The sequence below is a fragment of the Drosophila kikkawai genome, chromosome 3R, assembly GCF_030179895.1.
Source record: "Drosophila kikkawai strain 14028-0561.14 chromosome 3R, DkikHiC1v2, whole genome shotgun sequence".
Lineage (NCBI taxonomy): Eukaryota > Metazoa > Arthropoda > Insecta > Diptera > Drosophilidae > Drosophila > Drosophila kikkawai.
Window position 1 is genome coordinate 24,834,266 of NC_091731.1, and position 17,122 is coordinate 24,851,387.

General features: G+C 44.5%; 3 protein-coding genes across 3 annotated transcripts; 2 read left to right on the top strand and 1 right to left on the bottom strand.

Annotated features, from left to right (window-relative positions):
- The first annotated feature begins 584 nt into the window (after positions 1-584).
- Osi10b (DUF1676 domain-containing protein Osi10b) lies at positions 585-1,755 on the top strand. The gene is made up of 3 exons (XM_017182293.2): positions 585-1,008; positions 1,243-1,394; positions 1,459-1,755. Exons 1-3 carry the CDS (start codon positions 585-587, stop codon positions 1,753-1,755), a joined length of 873 nt encoding a protein of 290 aa, XP_017037782.2.
- Positions 1,756-2,023: 268 nt separating this feature from the next.
- Osi11 (Osiris 11) lies at positions 2,024-3,116 on the bottom strand. Its single transcript, XM_017182295.2, has one exon. The coding sequence runs from the start codon at positions 3,034-3,036 to the stop codon at positions 2,125-2,127; it is 912 nt and encodes a 303-aa protein (XP_017037784.1). The 5' UTR covers positions 3,037-3,116; the 3' UTR covers positions 2,024-2,124.
- Positions 3,117-12,876: 9,760 nt separating this feature from the next.
- Positions 12,877-16,928, top strand: Osi12 (DUF1676 domain-containing protein Osi12). The gene is made up of 2 exons (XM_017182276.3): positions 12,877-13,566; positions 15,909-16,928. The coding sequence occupies exons 1-2, from the start codon at positions 13,086-13,088 to the stop codon at positions 16,328-16,330; spliced, it is 903 nt and encodes a 300-aa protein (XP_017037765.1). The 5' UTR covers positions 12,877-13,085; the 3' UTR covers positions 16,331-16,928.
- Positions 16,929-17,122: the final 194 nt, after the last annotated feature.

Below are 17,122 nucleotides of genomic sequence, written 5' to 3' on the forward strand. Positions count from 1 at the left end.
AAAAATATATTTGTAACAACCAGTACAGCCTATCTTATTTAAAGTTCCTAAAATAAAAGTTATTTTTAATTTTGACTTTCAATTATAGTCTGGCAAGGTACCATAATTGTATTTCGGCTTTCTAAATGCAGCTTCCATTCTTGTTTTATTATTATACTTAAGTTATTGGTCGAAGTCAGTAAGGACTTCGTCTTTAATCTTTACATTACTGAAACTCGGGTAAACGCGAGTACAACTCAAAATCTTATTTTTTTCAGAGTGTGTTTATCCCATTATTAAAAGATAGTAGGTAGTGGAGTGATTTCCCCCAAAATGAAAGTTTATTTAACCAAAAAAAAACCTGCGATTCGGTTTCAGTTTTCGTCAAGTCAAGGTTCAGCGAGCAGCCTTCTGAAAGCTTTTCTATTTCTATTTGATTCCTATCAAGAGTGCAGTGTCGTGCTTTGACAAGCGTGTTAATTGCTGTACCCCGCGAAAGATCGGGGCAATATAAATAGCACAGTGGAGCTGCTGCCTGGGTTATTTGTGGTTCAAGTAGCGATACAAGAAGTGTTATCAGAGCGAAGTTGGTGTGGACTCGGAAAATGTGGCGTGTGCTTGTGCTGCAGTGCGTGCTCTTTCAGAGCTGTTGGGTCCTGGCGCTAAGCCACAAAGGAAACGAAACCTTTGGCTCCTCCGCGGACACAACGACTTCCCCATGGAGTCCCAGAGGTCTGGGAAAGATTATAGCCCAATGTCTGGGCGGCCAGGAGCTGTGGGAGTGCTTGGCCAACAAGAGCGAGCGATTGGTGGATGCGGCTGCACGGGATAACAGCACCTGGCAGATCAGTGATTACCTTAGCATTGAGCCGCAGGCCGTACAGGAGAGCAGGCAGCGAATGGATACGGGATTGGCCGGGAAGCTACTGAATCTGGTCCAGGGAAGAGCCCTGCGAGTGAAGCTTCCGCGGCAGCTGACCATTTCCAATGCCATCGATGACTTTGGAAGTGAGTTGGGCCTTGATCAAGGTACTTATACCGTAGATGATAAGGTCGATAAGTTGATAGGAGGATGGGGTAGTTTCGAAGTGCTTGCAGCCACCCCAGATAAAGATAAAGATAAGGATAAGCAGAAAAAGAAGAAAAAGAAAAAGGATAAGGATAAGAAAAAGAAAAAGAAAAAGAAAAAGAAGAAGCCTAAAAAAAAGAAAAAGAAGAAAGACAAGTATAAAAAGAAAAATAAAAACTGCTCCAAAAAAACAGGTCGCAAAAAGAAGGACAAAGACAAGCACATGGCCATGATGGGCGGCATGATCATGGTGGCCACCCTGGCCCAAATGTTCCTCGGCAAGGTCATCCTCATCGCCGGCTCCGCCTTCATAATGGCCAAAATCGCCCTGGTCATATCGCTGCTGGTGAGTAGATTCCCCACCTAGAACAGTTCCGTCCAAATTGTTGGCGCTACGCCTCTCTCCGCAGGGCAGTCTAAAAAAGGGTACGACTGGACACAGTGGTAGTGGCCATGGCGGTGGCGGTGGCGGCACGGAGCACGTGGTGGTCCACTCCAGTCACGAGAGCGGCTGGCACCGCAGCATGCCCACCCACGACTACGTCTCCTCACAGCTGGAGCAGGTGGAGGAGCCGCCCTTGGGTGGTCCCATGGAGTTCTACCAAGCCTACCAGATGGAACCGCTGAAGCGCCGCCTGCATCAGGCGGAAGGTGATCCCCAGCATCCAGTACCGGAGGCCACAAAGCCCACACGCGGCTTCCTATAGTCTTCCACGAGATTAAGTCACATTAAACCTGAAAAGCAACTAGAAGTAAGCACACTCTATGACTAAGACGATTTTGTATTTAATATTTATTAAAGCCGATGTTATGCTGCCTATGGGAATAACTTATTTTGGCCACTTGTTATTATCCAAAATACTTACTTCGATTTTTTCTACGTTCCTCCCAGTAAGTGCAACTCTTTAAGTTCTTTTCTTTTAATGCTCGCTCTGTGGTAACATATTAACTATGATAACTAAACTTAAACTGGAGGGCTGTCGAGTATAAATACAATTTGATATAGATTGGACTAAGCGGGACTGCTGTGGGATCTTTGGATCTTTGGTTGCGGAGCTGCGGGTCCCGTGTTGACCTTATCGCGACCCCTTGACGGCGGAAGAGGCGGTGGCGCCCACCTGGGGCATCCAGGCCTGGTAGGCCTTGTCCTGCATCATCATCTCGTCGTCGATGCTGCGATGATAGGAGCCGCCATCGTGGCCCGTGTCGTACTCGCCCTGGTGACTGGAGGAATAGGTGTGGCTTTGCTGCACCTGAGGATGCTTAACGATCTCGTAGGTGGTCTTCTCGCTTTGACCGGCCCCACCCACCAGCCTCCTCAGGCCAATTATAGCACTGATGATCAGGGCAATCTTGCCCACGACCAGGGCCTTGCCCGCCACAATGGCGATCGAGTGATAGGCCATTTTCATAATGGCGGTCTTCAGTAGAACGGCGGCGATGAAGGGGCCCAGATACTTCTTATCGTCCTTCTTCTTGCGACCCTCGCTCTCGTCCTTGCTGGCGGGCAGGAAGTAGCTCAACAGGTGCTGCAGCCAATCCTGGCCATTGCGCTCGCCGAAGCGCAGCAGGCGCGGCAGATTCACCTGCAGCTCGTGGCTGTGCATGAAGCTAAGGAAGCGGTCCAGTAGTAGGGCGTCCAAGCTCTTACCAGACATGTGCTCCAGGTCGCGGTTGCTCAGCTGGTTCTCCACCAAGCTGGCGCGACCACTTCGAGTGTCCTGGTCGACAGAATCGCGCCGCACCAGACTCACACCCTCCACAATGGGCACCTGTCGCATCTTAATGGCGTTGCGAAGGCGGCGAAGTCCCTCGATCTCAATGCACCTGAAGACGTCTTCGCTGTCGGCACACGGACCTTTCACATTGAACGCCAACCGAAATAGAGCATTTTGCGCAGCACTCGGAGTCGCCGGCGGTTCCAGGGCTCCGAAGGCTTGAACGGCCGCCAGCAGCAGGGCGATGAGGAGACCCAGGCGCGAATCCATGCTTTAGCGTATCCCAATCCTTGTGATCTCTCGCTCTTGTGTCGCTCCGTCTGCTGTCTTTATGCGGTTGCAGCTGCTGGAGAATCTGTTGGCCAACTGATCTTCTGCGCCAGTTTGTCCGCCAAATTTATACACTTTACCTTGCCACAATTAGCCAGGCACCCGTTGCAGCCAGTTTTGCCTGGGCTGGTGGCGGCGGTAGTACACTCGCAAAAACGAGAAGTACTTCTACAGAAATGTTTTCCTAGAATTTGATTATAAATAAGAGAATATAAGCCCGAAGTAAACACATGCAAGCACACTATTGTAGCTCGGAAAGAGATTTAGCTTGGGTTTAAAAATGTAAGAGTGTTTTGCATTTCAGGTAGATATTTTTTCTGAGTGCTACAATAGCTGGTGGCTATTTAGAGCGTAGTATGCATGATGAGTGCAGCCAGCTGCTGGGGACTGCCTGCCAGCCGCTCCGAAGGCACTAAAGCAAAGCTTCGCTGCAGATTTAGTGCATTCGGCAGGCTGGCTGTCGGGGGCCAATTTCATTGCTCATTGCCGTAATTAGCCGATCTCGGCCTAGGCAATTATTCCACTCTTTATATGCCCGGCTCGGCTCATTTTATATATTTTTCCAGCGCCTTCGACGCCCACTTTCATCGGCAAGCCGCCATACTGCCGTGGCTCTCATCTCGAGGCAGGCTTTCGTTTGCACACGCGAAGATTTTGGCATACATATTTATTAGGCAAGCGCATCGAAACCGAAATTAATGCGGATTGCCGAGGAATTATAGAATAGCAGCGAGATCTGTCGCCAGCAGGAGGAAAGTTAAAGAAAGTGCAAGAAGCAGCTGCGAATTATCCTAGAACGAATTGAATTTAATCTTTTAAAGTAAAAAGAAAGCATGAAATTAGTTGGCTTAAAGGATATTATCTAGTTAAATATCCACCAATTAAAGTAAGGCTTAAATGTTGATTAAGACAAGAGGAGTTCAAAGCTGGAATAGTCCATTCTAATTTAATCCCATTATTATTCATACAAACTCTGATTTCTGATTTCCAAGACAGCAATTAGGCTTAATGACCATATATTTATTTCCATCTAAGCATTAAGCAAATGCATCTAAACGTGAAATTATTGTTATTGCTTACCAGCCAGATGAACTATTTAACCAAATAATAAATTATTAAAATCCAGTGTCCTCATTTTTAATTGAAAACCGTTGCAGCTAACCACAAGGACTCTGTCAACATTTCAAAAGAGTAAGCTGCACGAGCTTATGATAGTTAAATTGGATTATTTGCAGCTTATGCCAACAATTTCTAAAAAATTACACATGTGCAAATAAATGCTAATTGATTTTTATTAAATTCTTGGCCACCAGGCAGCCAAGTGGAATATAATTTTAATTATATTTTAGTAAGACGAGATGTTAAAATACAAACCACACAGCCAGCTTAAAGTTTAAATTTATTAACCTTTAACAAAGCAAAGATAAAAAGTATACTTCTCAGGTGAAATACACATTGTGGACTTATAGCATAACTTCAGGCTGTTTTTAAAATTAAAAAAGTTTAACCCATACGTTTCGGCAAGTGTAGCGACTGAAACAACAAACAGAGCAACACCTCCGCTGCGGCTCATGCATAATTTATGCTCGACGCCTTTCATTTATGAAATATTAATTAAAAAAGCCGAGCTGACGAACACCTAATGATGGGATTTGCGAGTTTATCGCGCCGAAACATGCCGCGGATCCACCGTCACGAAGAGTGTTTTTCATTTCTAGCGGGAAAGTGCATATCTCTGCATAAGTTTCGGTTCGTTCTACAAACCTCAGCACACACAGCCAGAGGATAAACATAAGCACTGCACTCTACCAGTACGAGTATTCGAATACCAATGCGAATTCGACAATGTAGAAACACTTGCCGATGCATAATCCGCCGGCGATAATTTATGATAATTCACGTTTTGGCTCACCCGCAACCCGACTTTCCACAAACCATCCATCCAGCATCGCGCATCCATCGCTAATAGGCCGAAAATGCGGGGCCAACTGTCAGGTAAAAAGCGCCCGGTGCAGCAGCCCGCAATTTGCAGTAATTGGCATTTTGTGTTAACAGCAAGCAAACAACCGAACGCTTATTGATCGAAGCCAATTGTTGGCCAGCACTCAGAGAAAATGGTTCTGGTGGCAAGAAGATATCTTTGGGACTGAGAACGGACAGTCAATGAGTCATATTTACAATGAGATATTTCGCGGGACTTTAGGGTTGATCATATGAATAATTGAATTAAAATACATGCGTAGTTTGATTAGCATTATTTACTTTGTAATTAGATCCAAATAGTATTTCTCACAATGTAGCCAGTAGCTGATTATATTTTTTCTTTTGAATCTTACTAAGTCGATAGCTTTCTAGATGGTATTAAAATAAAATTAAATCGGTTATCTGAAAATATAATCTTTATGATCCCCGAGGTCACTCTGATTTTAATTTGTTTTCAATCTAAAAAAAAATAAATATAAAATGGTATTCCATCAATATTTTTGCAGTGCAGAAGCTAAACAAAAACCTAACAAACCTGGCCAAGATCAGCCTGAAACTTTTCCCCGAAGCCCACGCGATTTATTTAGCCTTTGTCTCCGCGTTCGACTCAAACTCAATAAGGCAGAATACACAATTCTGCGGCTGGGAACTCGTTGGCCACCAAAACAATTGCATAAAAGAGAAGCTCTCTCGGGTTTTGTTTTGGTTTTTCCATCGCTGGCGAACTTTTCACTTTCACTTTGCGTTGACATTCGAGTCGCCCCCGCCAAGAAAACTACTGAGCCTGGGATCTGAGGCGGCCTGGGATACAGGTTGCGATGGCCGGAGGCCCAAGCGGAGTTGCAACTCCCACTCCCACTCCGACTCCCACTCCAAGTCCCACTTCAAGTCCCTGCCCCTGACCCTCTCTTCAATCAAATTAAGTGCCGCGGGCCAATTACGTTTCACTCTGACCCCCGACAACTGATGAACTGCACTGTACCGCGGCGAGGAAAGCCGGACCGTGACTATCTGATCTGATCGGCCGACTAGCTGACTGACTGCCTGACTGGCTGACTGCCTGCTGTCTTGATGAATTTATTATACGCTTGTCGCAAGCATTTTCCTTAAATTATACATTCGTTTGTTTGCCTTGGCCCTACACAAAACCATTTTCACTTGCCCTCGGCGAGAGAGAACACGACCGCGAGTCGATTCAATTTGATGTTTAATATTTCTCTTGCAAATCTCCTCAACGGGCTTGCAAAAAAAATGTATTCTGCGGCAAATTTCAATTTCATTTGGCCGCAGGTCTGAGGGGCCAGCGACAAGGAACTCACTCGACGTGCCGCAGTTATTTTTGTTTTGGAAAATTAAAAAAAAAGCTGCTTTGCATTTGTTTGCCGCGGAAATTAGCCGCTAAACCCTTGAGGCGTGGGCTTGTCGTTGTTATAGCATACTTTGTGCACCGAAAAATATTTAGTTTAGGACCTTTAATAAATTTTAAATAAATCTATATTCAATAACCAACTCATTGGGTAAAGAAAATCAATAGAATGAAATGTATGAATGTCAAGAATAAAATATGAATACAATTTATTGAAAGTGCTATGCTACCCAAAGTTCACCTCTTAGTCACTATGATATTCTTCCTACTCCCTCACATCTCTCCACATATTTCTCTCTGTGCTTGGTCCCAAATCTGCCAGTTTATAAATAAATCTCCGGTGTAATTTAATCCACCGCATGACACTCAATTATGGCGGCACCTTAAGAATACTCTGGCAGTGTTTTGGGAATTTCGCACTGCATATTTGCGGTGAAATTCGAGGCTCGTTTCGGCGCAACTTACCGCGACTAAGGAGTCGGAGATGGAGTTGAAGCTGGAGTCCCCTATGAATGACAAGGCAAAGTTCACAGCCATGTTAAATGCCAATCAAGATGGCCGGAGCCAGGCATCGACGCTGGCCGCTGGAAGAGTCGGCATTTGGTCATCAATCAACGTGGCATGCCACAACGGGCAACAGGCGATAGGCCGCAATAACAACTTTGACATGGCCGCCGAAGAAAGTGCTGTGGCTGGCAAGTCAAGTGATTCTGCAGACATCCCCAAAAGCAGCACTTGCGCATTTTCGTTTGGTTTTGGCCGCACTTTAGGTGAATTTAATGCCCGGCATTGTCATTTTCATTTTCATTTCCATTTCCAAACCGGGCCACAGGCAAAGGCATCACTCGGACTAGCTGCTGTCCATGTCAGTCGGTTTGGCTTGGCCAAAACAAAATTTCATTTCATTGTGCGCATTATTATAATTTGGCGGCATTTATTTTATTTTTTGTGGTCTCAGACGAACGGCACCCGGGGCGGATACTTAATCCCTGGCGCAAATCTCACTTGAGGAATTTGCTCAAATAAATCACCATTTGAATACGGTTTTGGGTGGGTCTGCACCGGCCCAAAAGGGATGGCCGAATGCGTTTTCCGAGGTCGCCTAACAAATGACCAGGCTTAACCCCTTGCCGCACGGCATCGCCATCGCCTGGCATCGCGTACCTTTTTGCCACAGAAACGTTTTTCGACGCCAGTTCAACGGCCTGCCCTGGCCATGGCCATGGCCACGGATGATGATAAATTGAACAACGCCAGGCGAATGCGAACGTGACAACGGCCGAAAAAGTGAAAGCATCGGAAGCTGGCGATGCGGTGGTGAAAATGCTGGCCCAGGAATGAATGGTTCAGGCAACGTTTTCCAGCAACCTTTGCCGCCGCCGCGAAGCTGCCTCAGAGTTCACCGCACAGTTCGGTGCATGTAAACATGTCGAGTGAGATCGAGATATGCGCCTGCCGCTTGCCGTTGCGATTTCCCCCCTTGCGAAGGCAGTCTGCCGCCTTTCCTGCCTTTTTTCCCCATTTTCATCTACTCTTGAATTGCCCCGAAATCGCATCTCAGACGAAACTTTCGCGCTCCAACGGTTTAGGGCGCCATTCGAACTTGACTCTTTTAATTATTCCAGTCGCCGGGATATCCGATGGCTTTAATTAGAGCCAACTCATTGGGGTCGAGTGCTCGACCATTACGCACTTTCGCGTTGTAATTGGCGACACCTGAGGATTTAATTGTCAGCCATCACAGATCACACACGAGCACGAGTGTGTTGTAGTGAATAGTCAGCAGTCAGTGGTCAGCGGTCAACGGTCACCGGTCATCGTCTGCAGATGGTCTTCGCCGGGGTCTCACTGTACGGTGAACTGGGACAAGCGGCGCCAAAGAAAGCGAAAAGCAACGCATAATAAATGCTAACGGTAATGGTAATGAGAAAATGCTCCACTGAGCGGCACATATAAATACAGGAAAATCTATATAAAGTTTTCGATCATTATACAATATTTTAAGAGCTGAAAATAATATTACAAAAAAACAATTGTGTATAAGAGCAGGTGCCCTGCTTGGATTTAATTAATTTTAAGAGCTCTAAATTTTTGCAGAAAATCCAATTAATAACTGAATTTCTTTGATGTTCTTCCAAGAAATACTTTCAGATCTCGCGATTGGCCAACACACCTCCACTTTCCACATTAGCGGCTGCCACGCGACACCTGTGAATAATGCTGGCGAATTTTTCTCGCAAACTCCCCGAGCGGGCATAACGCTTAAATAAATTGTTCGCAAATTAAATGAAAATCAACAGACAAAAAAAAAGCAGTATTGGCTCGTGACTGCCGTGCCGGAGCGGATGTCCAACTGGCCAACTGGGTAACTGGGCAAGTGGACAGATGCTGAGGCTGCTGAAAGCCGACGGCTTATCGCGCCCGTCGACGCTGATCCCATATAAAAGTTAATTAGCGTGAGATTTGTGCGAGCGTTTGGCGGTTAACTTTGATTAACGTCAATGTGGCGTCAAAACAAGCGATAAAAACCAACAAAAAACAGCAGCGCCAACAGGCAAATAAAAAAAACCTCACGCACACATTAAGGCAATAAACATTTTCTTTTCGCTTTCCTTTGTTTGTGAAAATTGCAATTTTATTGCACATCGCGCAGCCCCCACGGCATGAAATAGAAAGTCCAATGTGTGATTCGGGTTCTAAGCAAAAGCGGTAAATAAAAGCGAAAACACCACTCAAAAAATTAAAACTGAAAGCTAATTGGCCTTCCGAAAACTTTAACCTGAGCCCGAGGTTTTTGCACTCGACTCCCAGAATTCAGAACGAACCAAAGCTGTTTGTTTTAATCGTTGCGGTAGGTTGCTGCTTTTTATACACTTTTGTATACTTTCTCTGGGGGCCAGCTTCAAAATTTCACACACACAACAACCGCAACGACTTCCATGAACCGAGTGCAGCTGCTGCTGGTGCTGCAATTGTTGTGGTTTTTGTTTATAAAAGCGCAATTATTCACTTAATGTTAGTTGTTTTCCTCAGTGATGAGAAATTTACTTGCCTTCTTAAGAGCTTTTGAAAAATATGTGCTTATTTTTCAAAAAGTTAAGCTAGGAAGGAAGAAAGTAAATTTAGGTCAAGATTAATTAATTAAGCGGTAGTTCTATTTAAAATGAACGTGAATTTGCGAGAATATTAAGTGTTTAAGTAATAATAATTAATAGGGTGTAGGGTCAGGGATGTCATAGTCATGCTAAGGTAAAAAAAACTTAAGCTTCCCCTCTCCTTTTTCACTTGGCCGTCGCCCTGTGGCACAGAAAAACTATGAAAACTCTTTCGGCCATGAGGAAAGTGCAAGGCGTGGCGACAGCTTCGCTAAAAAAAAATTGCCGCGGGGCTGAAGGAAGCAGACAGTTTGATGTTGCTACTGCCACCGCAGCTGCCACTGCTGTCGCTGGCTTGGCCTTGCCCGTGGAAAAACATTGGCACGCAAAGGAAGGAAGACAATTGGAATTGTTTCACATGCGCCTGCGCAGCTCGGAGATATGACCGTTTGATATGGATACGAGTCTGGCGCGGCACATGGTGTACATTATGACTCGGGGGGGCCTTGGATGCGGATGTTTTCGGTTGCAGCTGCACACCACCCGCACAATGAGATGGAAAATCATATGTTGGGAAACTCGAATGCTCGAATAATGCCTGCGCTTGATGGACAATTTGACGGCTCGGCTTAACGTGGAATACAAACAATGATGCACATTAGTTGGAACCACCGAGCGAGTGGCATTTCGAAAGGCGAGGAAAAGAATTCGACACGAAAGTGTCCCAGGAAAGCCACGTTCTTCACGACGTCATGTAAGCGTGTCGAATAGTTTTCAATTTATTCATGTTTTAGGAGGCGGAGAAGTACATATTCTCCTTACAAGAAAAATATTGAAATGAAAAATGAAAGACTTGAAATACAATATTAAAAATTCAAACAACTCGTTCAGCAAGGAAATCTCAAGTTATAGAAGGTCGACTGCGTTTGATTAAGACTCTTAAGTACAATAATACAGAAAATTAAAAACTTTCCATTATTCACAAATTAAAGGACCCCTAACAGCCATTCAAGGGAAATAAATTAATGTTATGCAGGAGCCCGAGGACACGCCGACACCCAGCTTTTCAGGTTCACTGCCTCTTGGGGAAATCCCATAAATTTCCATTTGGTTTTGGGACACTTATGACGGCTCCCAGGCGGCCAGTGAACCCAAAACGCTTTAGTTCTCCACCCCCAGCTCCTCCGCCATTGTCCATCAGGCGACACCTAAACGGAAACAAAGCTGTGGGCAAATAAATACTTGCGGCGGCACTCGAGAGCTTTATGCAGATCGATGAACTGCCGCCCCTGGAAAATTTCATCGGACGCCAAGTCCCCCCCAACCAGTGCAAGTTGGGCAGAGAAAGTGGCGTGAAAAAAAGGCGGCGGTCGAGGGAATCAAAATCCAAATGAGTGGCCCAGAAAAAAGCGGGTAGCCGCTTGAAGTAAGAGATACTTTTTACTTGGCCAAGGTGCCGGCACTTGAAGTGCTGCGATGCTGGCCAGCCCAGCTCCCGGTGGGCAAAGTTGGCGGTAAGTAGCAGCCATAAGTATCAGCACTCAAAGATTTCGGTAGCCAGCGGGGGCATTAATTTGGCACTTTATTAGCTGGAAAACGCTATTGGAACCCTCAACCCCTCCAGAGGGTCCGGCTCATATTCCTTTTTATGTCCGCCTGCCACATAAACCGATCGCAAAGCGAAAGGCCCCGAAAAACACGAAGAATCCAAAAAATGTATTTTCTCTAGTTTCAGTTTTCCCAAGTTTCCCAGTTTTTTTCGGATGAAACGTTTAGTTTTTATTGCAATAGCACAGCCGCAAAGAAAAGCCACAATTATGCGGCATAGCTTTCCTTTCCCTGTGCAACTCGCATGTGTGGAAGCACGTTCTATCAGATACAGATACAGCTATCGATACCAGATACTGATTGCTGACCTACACAAAACGAAATGAAGATACTTTTAGAAAAAAAGTTCTTCGTTTTCTTTAATTTTATAGCATTTTAATCCAAATTCATGTACTATTTTTAGCGATTCCAGTTACTAAAATCTGACTGCTTATCTTTTACATTAACAATAACCAACTTTTATTTTTTTATTTTATTACAACAAATTATAAAACACAATTTTAATTGCGTATAATTTTATTTTATTTAATTTTAGTTTTCTTACAAGACAAGAAACATACATTGATTTAATCACCAAATTTTAATTCGAATTTAAAAAGATTAAAAAGCCTGGCTTATTCGAAATCGAGACATTACAAATGAGCTCCGGATCCTGAGAATTGGGGACGTTATCAACGCGAAGACTACTGCACCTGATACGCTTGATAATTGTGCAATTTCAAAGTACCCATAAGCAACACTCAAAGATCTTGGTAGTCGGCCGGGTCATTAATTTATCACTTTATTATCAAATGCCTCAAAACACTAATTTTATATCATCGTGAGATGCTGGAGATCTCACACCCACCTCCACCGTACCTGCCATTTTGCATAATAAAAAGAAACATGGCTATTGGCCACCGTTTAGTGGCTGGCAATGACTTTCTTTGCGGCCAATCTCGAATGGCGAAAATTGCTTAAATCCAAATTGAAATTAAAGTGTCAACGGCAACGGCAGCCAGTTGCTGAAATGGTCAGAAGCCAAAAAAAAAGTGAACTCCTACCAAATGCCACTAATGCAACTAATATGTTTGGCCATAAACAACGAAAGCTATTGCTGGAAAAACTAGTCGAAACCCGTTGGAAATGCTTTCGGCCTCGCCTTCGCCTCGCTGCTGGGCACACTGTGGTTCATTGAAGACTCTGCTTGCTGCCAATGATCATCAAGGCAATGCTAGTGTTGCGCTGGCAGCTAAACCATTTTATATTTTCTTAGCGAAATCTATATTTTTATGAGAAAAAATATATTACAGCGGATAAGAATAGCATTTCAAAGTCTCCGTGAAAAGCAGTCCCAAGCTTGAAATATTTGCTACTATATTAGGAATCTTCTAGGGAATTTTGTTTTGCTGAAATTATTTTCATATTATTTCAAAGAACTAAAAAACAAGTAAAGAAAATCCCAATTAATCCACCCATAGATTAATAACTCCGAAGAACTGAATAAAGCTCTAGGTAAATAATTAAAATATGTAGAAACTTCAGTCTGTTGCATATGGAAACCCCTCTTTCGCACCACTGGCGCACATTTTCCCACCAGCGGAGGAAAACCGACTGAGAAAAGAGCCAGGCACGAGCAGAAGCTGATGGCCCGAGCCCGAAGACTACGAACGAAGCCGAGGAAAATCAAATTGCGATTAAGACGCCGACGAGCGAGCAAGCGAGGAAAGAAAGGTCTATAAAAGAACAAAGCGCGCCAAGGTTGGGCATCAGTTTGATTTGAGACCGCAGCCAGTGCAAGCTGCTCCCTGTGCCAGTGCCACCCAGTGACCCCAAGAAGTGATCCTCGACTCGATATCCCCGTCGCAGGATTAATCACCTAAAGCACCTGTCGCGTGGTGTGCCGCGAGTGTTGTTCCGTTGCGAGAGAGAGAGAGCGAGTGCGAACAGTGCCAAGAATGACATTTAAGCAGCGGCCTAGCCAGGCTCTGACCCCGATCAGCCTGCTGGCGGTATTCCTCCTCGCCGGCAGTTGTGCGGCGGCCACCGAGCAGCTGAGCAATCCCGTCCAACCCAATCCGGCGCAGAATGCCGGAGCAAGGACCCTGCTCCGAGTCTACGACGAGTGTACCCGTGCCGAGGCCGGGTTTGTGCCATGTCTGAAGAAGAAGGCCATCTCCTTCATCGACCGCCTGGCCCCGATCGATGCCATCAATGTGGCCGAGGGCATCAAGCTGGTTCGCCTGGAGACGGCTCCGCGTCCGCCGGCAACTAGCGAGAATGAGCTGGAGTCCTCGCTGCCGCGATCCGGCAGTGATCGCGATGCCAAGCTTACCAACATGCTGATCGAGCGGCTGAGCTACTTCTTCAACGGTCACTCGCTGCAGGTCAGCTTTCCCAAGCTCACATCTGATGAGATTGGACGCGGCTTAGAGGAAGGTGAGTGAATGGAGCTAAGAGAATTCGGGATATTACTTAAGGGGTTTTTCGAAAAATTCCTTAAATAGCTTAAGAAATATTTATATTAATAAAAGTAAAAAAGTAATTGTCCTTGAGGTTACCAAGTCTTGTCTGCAGTTACGGCATCGATTCAGAAACAGTTTTAATATCAGTTACAGTTTTAATATCTTTAACACATTTCAAGCTATTTAAATCACTGCTAATGGTATGCTTTTAGCTAAAAATATATGTAAATAATGAGAAATTCTACTTTAGATAATTTTAATCTCATTCATTTATTAAAATACGTAGAAACCAGATCTATATAACCAATTCATTATTAGATTTTCCATATGAAAAGACCTTAATAACCATAACCATTAGCTGCTTCTAATTTTTACCTAGAAATAAGTACTACTAGACCTACGGCGAGTTGCAAGAAAAGATCGTATAATTAAGCTCAGATTTCTTGGACAAACAAATCGATCCACCACACAATCATCACTTTCTGTGGGCGGTCTAATTGCGGTTACCGCTAATACCCCAGTATCCATAGCGCGTAACAGTGACATAATTTGGCTGCAACTAAGACCGTGTCTCCAGCTCTGTCGCCGGTAATTACCAGGCGGTTATTAGAGCCGAGAGAGCCATGATAGTGCTCCAAAGTATACCCTAGCCGGCAATGACATTCGCAACTGCATCATCAGCAACCGCTGGCTGGCCCACTTCCTGGCTTATCATTCTGCATTGTATGTAAACAACTGGCAAAGTAGTGAGCAGGGGGCCTCATATTGGGTCTGGGAAAATGCGCAATTGTTTTTATTTTGCCCTCCCTCCCCCCTTGCAACGCACACACGAGAAAACCCGTTGAGCAACTCAGGACTGACCCAGAAAACCTTAACAACGACATTCAGCCATCAGACGGTAGCACAACGTCCAAAAAAAGTGTCATGCCAGAATTTCGTGTTGTCCAAAAAAAGAGCCGAAAACATGAAAATCGGGGCAATTATGGGATCACGAAACTGAAACACTCTTTACATTTTTTGTAAAGCAAATTAATCGATTAAGTTTACTTACTGAAAATAATTATTTTTATAGAATTTTGTAGATAATTTTGCCATTACAAAAAAGGAAATAGAGATTGAAATGAAACGAGCAAAAACTGTCAAAACTATAGAGTGCATTTAAATTATGTTCTTGTATAATAGCATTTACGTAATGTAATTTTATGACTAAACTAGAAGCATTTAAAGAATAGACAAATATTTATTTTATGTTTTAGAAACTTAGATTATTTATCATACCTCTCATACACATTTAGTTTTTTAAACGGTAGAAGATATTTTTAAGAAAAAAATATTGTTTGCCCAAAAGCAACTAACCCTTTGAAGGGCAGAGTATGAGAAATAAAAAGCAAAAACTATGCCACGTTCAGATGTCATGACCATGTCAAATGTAATGAAAGTGCCCGACCACATTTCTCCACTGGGGCCACGGCCACGAAAAAGCAACTCCTCTCGACTAGGCCATTGCCATCGGCATTTCCATTTTGAGTTCGAGCTGTCGTCAATTACAAATTTGACACAAGCACTTACTGCAACATCCACATCAAGATCGCAGATCGCCGATCGTAGATCGCAATGCAGTGCAATGCAATGAAAAGTGAACTTACTTTCACGCCACATGAAAATTTTCTTTTACTTTCAAATCATTGATCAAGATTTTTAATCGATGCGAGCTGATGCAGTCAACAAGTTAGCCAACACTTTCCCAATGGCGAACCCATTTTTGGCTAATACTCGTTGCCACCGATCGGCCTGTTTAGAGCTTGTTATAATCATTCATCTTTTGGGCAGTATTAGTGTCCATTTCCATTTCCATTTCCATGTCCCCGTCCAGATCCATGTACGTGCCCATGTCGAAATGCAATTTTCACCAGCCAGGCAGCAGGCAGGCAGGCAGGTGAAATCGCCTGGAGTGTCCCTAATGAAGGCAGCAAAATGAAAGCCACACACACTGCTGCCAAAACGGAATACCGGTGGAGCCTCTGAGGAAAAGCTGGGAAAATGTTCTCACATTCAGCCTTTGGTTAATTGAGCTGGCACTTTCACCGTCTTTTGATTTACCAACACTCGGAAAATGTACAAGGGTTTGATGAAAATCTCTAGAGATTTCGTGAAAACCGCAGTCCATTGTCTCTTCCCAGCAGGGATTTTTTAGCCATTTTATTTTCCTGGGAATCATAAATAGTTATTTGATCATCTATACTTTCACCTGTTTGTATTTTTACAACATTAAATACAAATTTTAACTAAATTGAATATGTTTTTATATTATTTCAGGTCGCGGCAAAATGAAGAAGATGATGGGCATGATGATGATGGGCATGGCCATGAAGCTAATGGGCATGATTCCGATTGCCATGGGCGCCCTTTACATTCTGGCCGGCAAGGCGCTGATCATCTCGAAGATCGCCCTGCTCCTGGCGGGCATAATCGGGCTGAAGAAGCTGATGTCTGGCAAGTCGTCGGGCGGTAGTTCTGGCTGGTCGTCTGGAGGTGGCGGAGGCGGCGGCGGCGGCTGGTCCTCGGGTGGCGGAGGCGGAGGAGGGGGCGGTGGCTGGGACCGCCGTTCCCTGACCGAGGCCCAAGAGCTGGCGTATCGGTCTCACATACAGGAGCAGGCGTCCGGGCATCCGCAGATCCATCAACAGGTGCAGCATCTGCATCCAAAGGCCGTGGCGCCACAGGTGACCAAGTCATAGGATGGACGACGGAGGACGACGGTGGAAGAAGAGCGAAGGTGTGACACCAAGTGTTAGCTAGCTGCATTTATCTTGTGGATAAATCACGGACGGCGGACGGATTGTAATTAGATATACATAAACTCTCTTTTTGCACTTGCACTGCGGGGCAGACAAGAAGACTTGATGCATTTCCAACGGTTCACTCTACGCGCAGTGGCACCTATGGGTACATCGCCTGAAATGTATCTAGAACGTGCGTTCCCACTGGGCATGCGCATTTTTTATAATGATTAGTATTTGCTTTAATCGATTATGTTTTGTTTGTATCCCACTCTGCCCTGCTCTGTTCTCGATCCGCGTTTACAGTTACTGAACTCTGCCTCTGTCTCGGCATCTGCATCTGTATCTCTGCATCTCAGCATCTGTATCTCTGGCCCCACTCTGCTAACTGCACTTGCTATTTTCAATTACCTCTCGTACTTCCGTTTCATCTCATTCCCCAGCGCACTCCCATTAGCTCTAGCTTACCTAACTGTATGTAGTAATAATTTATTGAACTTATTTATTTATTTACTAGCCGTAAGTGAAACTCGCCTGTAAGCAGCAATGTTTTACAAAAAACAGAAAAGCTACAAAAAAAATGTATACAAATAAATCATTGATACACAGAACACAAAGATCTTAACTTAAACTCTCTAAAATTTATCTAGAGCAACGAGTGCCTTAATTTTGTGTAAACTTTAAGAATACAAGCTGCGACTTTCAACCTATATGAATTGATATTTATTGTCTGTGGCAATCGGAGAACAG

What these genes read in the sequence shown, in the direction of transcription:
- Osi12 (XM_017182276.3), top strand. Translation starts at nt 13,086, where the DNA reads ATGACATTTAAGCAGCGGCCTAGCCAGGCTCTGACCCCGATCAGCCTG. An exon ending in TGGACGCGGCTTAGAGGAAG is followed by an intron (nt 13,567 to 15,908) that starts GTGAGTGAATGG and finishes ATATTATTTCAG; the next exon opens with GTCGCGGCAAAATGAAGAAG.
- Osi10b (XM_017182293.2), top strand. Translation starts at nt 585, where the DNA reads ATGTGGCGTGTGCTTGTGCTGCAGTGCGTGCTCTTTCAGAGCTGTTGG. An exon ending in TGAGTTGGGCCTTGATCAAG is followed by an intron (nt 1,009 to 1,242) that starts GTACTTATACCG and finishes CCAAAAAAACAG; the next exon opens with GTCGCAAAAAGAAGGACAAA. An exon ending in CCCTGGTCATATCGCTGCTG is followed by an intron (nt 1,395 to 1,458) that starts GTGAGTAGATTC and finishes CTCTCTCCGCAG; the next exon opens with GGCAGTCTAAAAAAGGGTAC.
- Osi11 (XM_017182295.2), bottom strand. Translation starts at nt 3,036, where the DNA reads ATGGATTCGCGCCTGGGTCTCCTCATCGCCCTGCTGCTGGCGGCCGTT.